Genomic DNA, 10,213 nt, shown 5'->3' with positions numbered 1-10,213 from the left:
ATCATTTCCCAGATTTTGGATTAGGTACTGCACTTTGTTCCCCTCTTGAAAATTACTCCAAGATTTTATTTTAGCATAATGGGACCTACACACAAATAAACTGTGTCTACAATCATGGCACATTTATCAGCAACTCTGGGGTCTGTCAGGATGCAATTTTGCAACTCTTCTGTTTGATCCAGGTCAAAGACTAGTCCAGCACTGAAATCAAGTCTGCAAGTAATTCCATGCTCATTCATGATACTCAGCACAGTTCAGGTTGGAGATGACTTTACACACAGTTACTTTTACTACTAGTAAGGTCTAGCTAGAACAAACAGTTAATTTCAAGTTTGACTGATGGGTCTCAGATTTGTCCAGACAGGACATTTGAGATCAGCTGTAAGGCTTTCCTCTCCTGTTTCTCAATTCATGTAGCGGGAGACAGACATGCCCACCTCCACAGCAACCACTGTACCACAAAGTGCTAGCTCTCAGCAGCAATTCTGAGTTTACTGCCTAACACAGATTACTAAGAGGTTTGTGCATTTCAATGCCCAGTCAACAGCTTTGCTAGCACACTTGCTAAATTACAGGCACATACTCCACCTCACAGTGCCACAAGAGCCACTTTTTCCAGATTTCGCAGCAGTATGGAATTAAGACAGTTTAACCAAGCCCTTACTTCAAATGAACCACATAAGAAACCTTTGTCCTTTACAGCTGTCAAGCATTAAATAATTTTCACTGCTTCACTGGCCCTACAAATTGCCTTCAGCAGTTAGAAAATTCCCATCTTCTTCCTACTCCACAGACATTCTCTTTTGTATAGAGCTGATGACTTTGTACGTTCAGATGCAGGTAGAACACAAGGTATCAGGACTGACTCACCAGCTGACTGGAAGCAGGAGACAAGAGAACTTTTTCTTAATCTGGTGCCCAGCAGAAACTGAGCTTTACCAGCATGTGCTGGGTCTCACTCTACCCACCTTTAGAGTCTCAGCAAATGTTGGCTGTACTTTAGGAGTTCTCATTGGTTTAAAGCCTCACCACCTGGGGCTAATTCAAACTTCCTCCACAGCTTAAGCACTCTTTTCCAGAGCACCAGTCTACAGGCATAGTTACCTCCTGTTGCTTTGGAGGGTGCAGTACCAGGTCTGGCACACATATTACAGCACTCACCAACAAAGCCCTGCCTCAGGACTCACTCATATTGAGGAGCAGTCCACTGGTTTGTTCTTCATCTCTGCTATGTGGTACTTCATCACATGTAATAAGGAACAGAAAAAAACTCCAGCTTCCTTCACCTTCGAGCAGACACCATGGTAAGCACAATCTGCCAACCATTTTTTTTCCAAGACCATGGGCATTTTACACCACAGAGGTTACTTTGTCCCTGCTTCAAGCATCAAGTTTAATTTGCTATTACTGCTTCAGCAACACAGCTATGCAGAGACAACTCGTACTTGACATATGCATGGAATCACTCCCTTTAGTTGAAGGATGGTCCAAGACATACCTGAACAGTTAGTATGAAATGAGTATCACATGCTGTCATTCAGCCCTATGTGAACAATTTGCCTGAGCCAGTACTGTAATCTCCTGCCCAAGGTAATGCTTCCAACACCCCTGCATCAGTGTGATACATGAAGAGTTCACGTAAGAGATGCAGGAAGGAGCAGGGATGACTGAAGACAGCCAATTCAGGCAGGCACAGCAACACCTATTTCCCCTTTATGAAAGCTCTGCAGCCTGTAATACAACTTACAAAGGGCATTTTCTCTTACAATTTTTTAAAATTCAAGTAACTAGAACAGATATTAAAAATGAGTCTCCTGTAGACAGTTATAGAAGATTCTTCTTATGAGGTTTATTTGTTTATAGCAACAGTAGCACATATTTCCACTTAGGTATTTTAGTGCAACAAGGAAATCCATTAAGCTTCAGCAAGGTGACCTATGTTTCTATATGCAATGGAACAGATTAAGGTGTCTCTCTTTGTTGCACAACAGTTTAAAGCTCCAGAACTCTAAGTAAACACCTTTCACAGAATTAAACAAGCAGACACTTTGCTTGATTATGAAATGCTTTTGTTGGATGAGTGAAGTGCTTTCTGCAGTAGAACAATTCATTTGTAAGCCACAGGCACTACTACAAGAGTGGTACCAGAGTAGAACTGGTGACATTTTAGTAGTCTGTGCAAGAATTCCACTCTACTTCTTGGAAGTTGCATATCTTGAAGATACGTTCTCCCAGTTTATCACATTCCAGATGGCTTTCAAATAATCAGGGCGAACATTTTTGTACTGAAGATAATAAGCATGTTCCCATACATCAATGCCTAGCAAAGGAATGAGACCTGTGAAAAAAGAGGATAAATTTTGTGAATGTATGAAAACACACTGTGCATGTGAAGTTTTAAGTCCCCAAGTTGTACCCAGTTTCCGAGTCTTAATCTGCAGGAAGACAAAGAGCTCTACAGCATACTGGTCCTTATTGCAATATTTACAAAACTGTGCTCCACACACACACAAACTGCATAAACTCAAAGAGATGATTTGGGTAAACACATCTATAAATATTCTGGAACTGCCTGGAAGATATAACAAAAACCAGGTGAAGTAATTTTTGGAAAGGTTTCTATCTTTTTCATAGATATGCAAGCACTTTAAAGCAAAATTGCATTATAAAGGTTTCTTGCTAAGCCAGCTTGCTTCCAATAATTTAATTACAGGCTATTTGGTACCTGCCTAATTACCTCCTTGCTTTTGTGCTAAAATACCCTTGTCACTGAATTTTTAATGATAAATTTTGACAGGAGGGAGGCTGAAATTTTACCCCCATTATACTCTATGTCCCTATACTAAATCTTGATTTCTTCTCACCCTACTGAATAGGTAGTACACAGATTGTTAGCAATACATGAAATTCCTTGTCATTCTCTATGAATTCTGAATAACATGTTTTAAAGGTATCTGCAAAATTATTTGGACAAACTGACACTGCAGGCAGATTGTCACTGGTCATGACCTCTTCTCTCTGTGAAGCCTGCCACTACCACTCCCATGTCTCTCTAAGGAAGTAAGAATATCTTGGAAAGAGATCATTGCCAGTACTGCTTGTCCAACTGTACCATTTAACCACATCATTTGGTCAACACTCATCACTCTGTCAATATAAAGGAAGCAAATTGTAAGGCTTCATTTTAAACCCAGCCTAGATAGAAACAAGAGTTATTACATTCATCCTCTCCTGCTGTCTGGCCTCCACTGACAGTACTGTGAATAGCTCCTCTGAAAGAGGAAAAAAAAATCTGATGGCAAGAATCTTAATATTGCTTGATACGTGCAAGTTATTCCAGTTTCTCAAAAATCCAAGGAAGCGGAAGCTAAAATATTCACCAAGCAAAATGCACTTTCACAACAGGGCCCATCTGTTTTCCCTTGGACTAGAAGGACACTTAATCCTCCTGCTCTTCACAATTTTTAAGTCCTGCTTTTTAAACGCTGCTTTAAAAACTGAGTTTTCACTTCTGCTGGGAGAGACATTTGGTTTTTCAGATCTATTTATCCAGCAATTTCTTCTCAAGATTTTCTACAAACCACTTTTCAGATGTCATACACTTGTCTATTGAATCTACAGAGCAGAAGGGAAGAAACCTGACCTGTTGTTCCTTGCAAAGGGTCTTGATTTGCACAAGCTGCTATCTGTAGGCGCCCCTGCTCCTTGTTGTAGCCAAGCCACCCCCAGCCTGATCCTTGAACACCAACTGATACAGCTGTAAGCTTCTCCTTGAAGTTTGCAAAGGAACCAAAGTCACGCTTGATGGCTTCCATCAATTCCCCTTTAACAGAAAAAAAGCACAGAAAGATCACAAGCATATAAAATACAAACCTCGATCGAAACCTCCCAAATTTATCACAACAGCTTTTGTGAGATCTGTGCTAAAGGTCCTTTACCTTTAATTGCAGGTCACTTTAGGTAATTAGTACTCTATCCTCCCCAAAGGGATCCCTTCTTTAAGTGCTAAACTATCCCTATCCAAACTGGAGCGTAAGTCCAGCCACTAGGCTGGGTGGGTCTGCAGCACACTTCTCCCTTTCTGTGAACCGAGTACATAGAGCAATTTAATTGGCACAGCTTTGTACAACTGCTGTTTCTTAATGAAGGTGGGAAGCATACAGCAGTAGCCAAGTATTTTGCAGTGTATACACAATCAGCTCTAGAAATTAAAAATACTTTGTACGTGACTAGTTTTTTATACTTTTGGCTTACATCCAAAAACCCCCCGACTAACTCAGAATTTCATAAATTGTCACACAGAAAGGTGAATTAACTCTGAAAGACAGACTCCTTCAAAGACAGATCATCAATTCTACCTGTTAATTAAACTGATGCAATAAACCACTGTAACATGCACTAACCTTTAGGCTCCCCTCCTCCATTAGGAGAAAGGTTTGTCCAGAAGATGCTGTGATTGATATGACCCCCACCATTGAACTTCAGTGCAGGTTGAAGTGATACCTGAGTTGTAACATCACCTAAGGATACAGAAAATAAAAATACATAAATTAAAACATTATCATCACCACAACAGGCAGTAAGTTTCTACTAGGCCTCCACTGAAAAATCATTCTACAAGCATATAACTTGCCAATGTTTGTACTGTTATCCATATTCTAGAGTGTCACAGAAAAAACCTATTAAAGATTTATTATTTTTGATATTTTTTATGCTGAAATAAATGATCTGCAATATTGCAACTATCAGGCAGCCCATACTACACACGTAAGACCTGCTGCCACACTACAGCAGAATAAAGCAATGAACACAGCAAGAACTCTTTGAGGACCCAGCACTTGTGAATTCTTCAGTATCATCACTACTCACCCATTAGCCCACTGATTTGCAAACCAAGCACTTTTAAACTTCTTAAAACAATTTACAGGGCAAACAGTTTGAGCTTGAGAAAAGTCAGTAAGTACAATGAGCAAATACACAAAATGTTCTTTTCCTTCCTATCTTTTGTTTCATTTGGGGTTTTTTGGAGGGAGGTACTCACAGAAAAGTGACCCAAATAATTTCACTTCACACGACAGCATCCTGCGTCTGAAATCAAATCAAACAGCTCTGTACTTCCTCTCTCTCCACAAAATGCTGTATTCCTTGAAGAATTCACTGGTGCCTTGTGCCTCTAAACAGTGTTGCACCACTTTAATACAAGTGTTTTCATTACTATTTTGGCTTTTAAAAACACTGAAGCCTTTAAAAGATTTTTAAAGCTTTTTCTACCATTCCAATACATCCATTCTCAGGACTGAGTGGTAGAAATTTTCTGAGTCACCTCAACAACAGACATGAAGACAAGCCTCAAAGCAGTAATACACCTCAAAGCAGTAGCACATTCATTACTAAGCTTTCAATCCAGGATTCCACATTCTCAGCACTTCCTTATAACCTTTGCAGAGGGGTACAGCACTGAAACAAAGCACCCAATGCAGTTTGTAAAAACATTATTTGCTGGATTTAGGTATCAGGTTAAGGATAAGAGTCTCTCATGGCCACTAAGATGGCATCTTTGGGACATTTCCCCTGAATTTTGCATCCCTTAATGACACTTTCAAGTTCATTCAAAGCATACAATATACAACAAGCCAGAAATCAAAATCTAACTTAGAATGCCTTTAATGTGTTCATCACTCTTTATTCCACCATTCTGTCAAAGAACTCGCTCCTCAGGACCACTAGGAACCAGAGATGGCATTTCATCACTGTCCTTAAAAACCAGTATTTTCTACGTTCAGTGCTGCTGAACTTTGCATCAGGAATTTAAAAAAAGCAATTGAAAAGGGGTAATTTGCCCTCAAGTTACAGCAAAAGTATACTGAAATGTATTGGTATAGAATCCATGGACAATTCAGTAAACCAAGACAAGGAGCTCAAAGGTGCTCAACAGAGCAGTTAGCTCAGTTTCTTAGCCTAAGTAATTTGTTTCCTTCTAAGAGTGCAATCACAGGTCATGTGATGGCCAAAGAAGAGCAGGGAAACTATGGTAGGAACAAGTTTTCACTGAAAATAAGATACAAGTTAATATCCTTCAATTAGCAAATCTGACACATTTTGATGGGCCAGTAGTCATGACCAGTTTATGCTGAAACAAAGTCCTGTGCTATCACAGAAGTGCAGATTAATATTCAAATGAGCTGACAATGTAAGCCAACAGGATGGCCTTGAGTTTTCTAGTCAGATACAGATAAATGAAGAATATGTTAAAGATAATCTGAAGAGAATACTTTACTTTCTATTGCTGAATAAGAGACATTGACAAGGTTCTGCTATCTGCAGAGAAAGTCATTGGACAGTGATCAGATGTGCTACCTAACCCAACACTGATACACAGCCCAGTGACTGTGCCCAGTTTTAGTGAAAAGAAATAACAACAATATTGACAGAATGAGGCAGCAGCTCAGACTTTGCCCTGTCTTAGAATTTTTTCTAATGAGGATCAAAATACTGCACACTGCACACTGAGATACCAACTGGGAAACAAACAAACAAACCACACAATCACAAATATCCTGAGTAAATATTTGTCTGCTTTGGTGTGCATGACCACAGCCAATAAGCAATCCCTTTGGAAATTAATCTCTACCTATCAGTAAAACATTTCAATAGCAAGTGACAAGATGCTATCAAAAGCTATAATCTCTAAAAAATAAAGGATCCATAACACTGCTTCTGATAACCAAAAATTCTGCCTTCACTAGTAGCTAAAACTTTCATCATTTAACAGCATCAGTGACAGCAGCAGCAGACACACAGTCTTCTTATGCTTAAGGTTCCTTCCTCAGTTGTGTTTGTACTAATTACATCTCCAGAATACACCTTTCCTGGATCTGCCACTGGCAGTGCAGGGCAGCAGTCATGATTATCTGATTCTTAATCGAATCTCATTAGTTCATTAATTCAGACTGTACAAGTTATTTTTAGGCCCACTTAGGTACTTGAAAAGCCCAATTCTCTATTCAAATACACTGGGAATTAACTATTAAGTGATACATGGCTGAGGTTTACCCAGACATCAGCAATTCTCACTTTCACCCAAGTCCAAGCAGTTAAAATTCCACTGAAGCCACCTGGCAAGCAGACAGAAGTGAGTCCATACAGTAATACTTTCTCTGAGGTAAACTGATACCTTCTAAGAAGATCATAACAGCAAAAAAACCCCAGAAAATTATTCCACCTTATTAAAAAGATGTACATGTTATTTCTCACACTTTCATTAGTTCAACTGAAAGACTCAAAGTTTAGAAAAACTCATCTCATGTTTCAGCATAGCTCTGATGCACCTGCAAAGTTTTCACAAAAGGCAGCGTATCTCAAATTTTAAGATTGTAACAAAAAATTCTATGACTCACCTGCATATTTTAGTAGGCTTGTGACCCACACAGACCCTTAATTTGACCCAGTGATATAACGAAATTCAGGTCTCTCCACTGCTTGTTGTATACATTAACTGCATGTCTGTCTTACCTCCACTTATCTCCAGGCAACCAAGATTAGTTACCAAGACTGAGCAGAGCAGATAGAAAACTATCAGGGCACAAAAATTTCACTTTATCTAATTGTGCTACTAAATTTTTACTGCAAAGTACTCGTTCAGCAAAATGACAGCAATTTCCTACTGACTTGTTCAGTTCAAATTACTAACGGAGTACAGATTAAACCCACAAAAACCAATGTATCTTCTAGTTTTACAGCACTACAGAAAACAAAATTCATGCCTTTTACTTATATTTTATTTCTAATTATCAGCACCACTGAAGCTACAATAAAAGATCTTCCCCTAACAATATTGCGATGACATAATACAAAACTATTAAAAGAAATTATGTCCCTTTTTTTTTTTTCCCTCTCCTGTATCATCTATGCCAATAAGCTCCCATCTCACCTGCTGACTGTGCATATACAAACCTTTTGCCAGTGCCTCTTTGTACTTCTCCTCGACAACATTCAGGTTGTTCACGTAGGTGGCATGATGCTTGCTGTGGTGCAGCTGCATGATCTCTGCATTAATATGAGGTTCCAGAGCAGCATAGTCATATGGCAAGTCAGGAAGAGTGTGCTTTTGCCTAGAAACCAAGCACCCCAAGGGTGCTACAAACCTGGCACTGCTTCTAGAAAAGAAAAAAAACAGAAGGAAGCAGTTTTATTCGGTAAAACTTGGGCTTTGCCAGTGAAATAGAATGAATACACTGCTGTTATGCTCAGCTGCTGTAAGTACCTGGGGTGATATCTTAGCCAAAAAAAAAATCAAATTTCCATTTCTCAAGAGTTTAAAGCAAGCATATTTTGCAGCTTAACTGTAAAGATGAATTCACACAAAGGTCACATATACAGGGCTTTGCACTGTGTAGCAGCAGCTTCTCCAAGGCCGCTGCAAAGACTCATGTACCCTCCCAAGCACGCACGTGAGGGAAAAGCAGGGACAGCACTGAAAAGCCAGCAGTAACTCGATGACATTCAAAGCTTCACCTAATCTTTATTGATTAAAAATAGAAGCAAAGATGTCACCGAAACGTCCTTCCCTCGCTATCCACAAGGTTCATGTACTGGGAAATAGAAAAAGCTAAAACTCCTACACAGTCAGCGGGTTCCCAGGACTGGGTCTCCCCAGCATTTACACGGACATGTGTCTCCCTGTCCCATGGGCAGTACCGGGACACCACACGCGGCGTCACGGCCGCGATGCCCGGCACAGACACCGCGCAGGCTGCGCTACCCTTCCCCATTTTAACACCTCGCACCTGTCATATGACAAGAGAGGAGAATCGCCGGGCCGGCAGGACGGTCAGCTCTGAGACCGGCCGCCGTGCCGCTGGTGACCTTGACACAAGCCAGGGTCACACCGCGAGAAAAGCCCTCGGGACCCTGAAGAGCGGCTGAGTGCGGCGACCCCGGCCAGCAAGAACAAGAGGGTCTGGCAGCACCGTGCCAGGCCGCCAGAGCCCGCCGGCGGACGGCGCGGGCAGAACGTGGAGGCGCTCAAGGACGACCGTCAGCAGCTTCCACCCGGCCCGGCGCCGACCCCGCGGGGCAGCCGGCACAGCGCGACCTCCCTGCGCGCGAAATGGCGGGGGCACACACCGAGGGCGAGAAGGCGACCCTGCCGCCGCCTCCTCCCCCGCTCCCGCCCTCCCGCCCCCGGCTCGGCGGTGGGGGCGAGGGCGGTGCGGTGCGGCCGCCGCCTCCCGGTGCGGGGCTCTGCCCATCCCCGCGCTGTCCCCGGCACGGCACGGCGCGGCTCGGCTCTCACCTGCCCGCGGCGGCGAAGCGGCGCAACATGGCGGCGTCTGGAACCGAGCGCGACTCTGACGGCGCAGCCGCGGCCCGCCCGCCCTCCGCCCCGGCCGCGGGGGCTGAGCTCGGCCGAGCCGCGGGTGACACACCCCGCGGCCACCCGGCCTTCGCATTCGGTTAAATGCTGGTTTTTTAGCAGGGGGTGTTGCTCGTCGTTGTGAGTGGAACGCTGCTGGAATCGCTATCTTAAAACTCAGGCCCGCAGTAGTGGCAGCCGAGGCGAGGCTGCCTCAGCGCCCCTACAAAACAGATCGAGTGCCGCCCGCTGCCTGTGCCCCGAGGGGATACGGCAGCACCGCACAGTGCTAGGGAAACACTTTTGTTCGGCTTTGAAAACCTGCATATGGGTCTGGCTGCACTATCGCTACCGTTTCAGCGTTTTTGTCTAAGACTTACTTTGGTTAATTCCTTTCTATTCTTCTACCCGTTTTTTCTGGACATCTTGTTTTCCCCAACACCTGCTTTCCTGCATGTAGCATAGTCAGCGGCCTCTAGCGCTCATGGAAATCCTTCACCCAATCACCTTAACCTCCTCAGCTAAAATAATGGGTAGAGTTACCGCGAGTGAGTCCAAAGAACCATTAGAAACCGGGTCTCTAGCGAGGTCAGGGAGAAGCTCATCCCTCAAGAGTCAGGAGGCACTCTGCAAACAAGACAAACCTTAGGTAGAATTTAAATTGTATGGAATTAATCTCTGCTACCACAAAACCGTCGGTCTTTATATTTTGTCTTTTTAAATACATACATATAGCCTTAAGACTTTACAGCACCTACATTTACCAGCGCATAAAAACTCAAATTAGAACAAGTCAGTGGGGGCTAAGCCTGAACAATTTTGTTGAGAATAAATTACTTCATTTTGCCAGTTGCAGAA

At 42.7% G+C, this 10,213-nt stretch overlaps 1 protein-coding gene across 1 annotated transcript; it reads right to left on the bottom strand.

Annotated features, from left to right (window-relative positions):
• Positions 1–1,824: 1,824 nt before the first annotated feature.
• Positions 1,825–9,437, bottom strand: SOD2 (superoxide dismutase 2). The gene is made up of 5 exons (XM_079299290.1): positions 9,296–9,437; positions 7,954–8,156; positions 4,404–4,520; positions 3,644–3,823; positions 1,825–2,338 (listed from the first exon to the last, which is right to left on the bottom strand). Exons 1-5 carry the CDS (start codon positions 9,322–9,324, stop codon positions 2,193–2,195), a joined length of 675 nt encoding a protein of 224 aa, XP_079155416.1. The 5' UTR covers positions 9,325–9,437; the 3' UTR covers positions 1,825–2,192.
• Positions 9,438–10,213: the final 776 nt, after the last annotated feature.

This window comes from Erithacus rubecula (genome assembly GCF_903797595.1).
Source record: "Erithacus rubecula genome assembly, chromosome: 2".
Taxonomy (NCBI): Eukaryota; Metazoa; Chordata; class Aves; order Passeriformes; family Muscicapidae; genus Erithacus; species Erithacus rubecula.
Note: the sequence above shows the minus strand (reverse complement) of the source record. Positions and strands in the feature narration are given on the sequence as shown.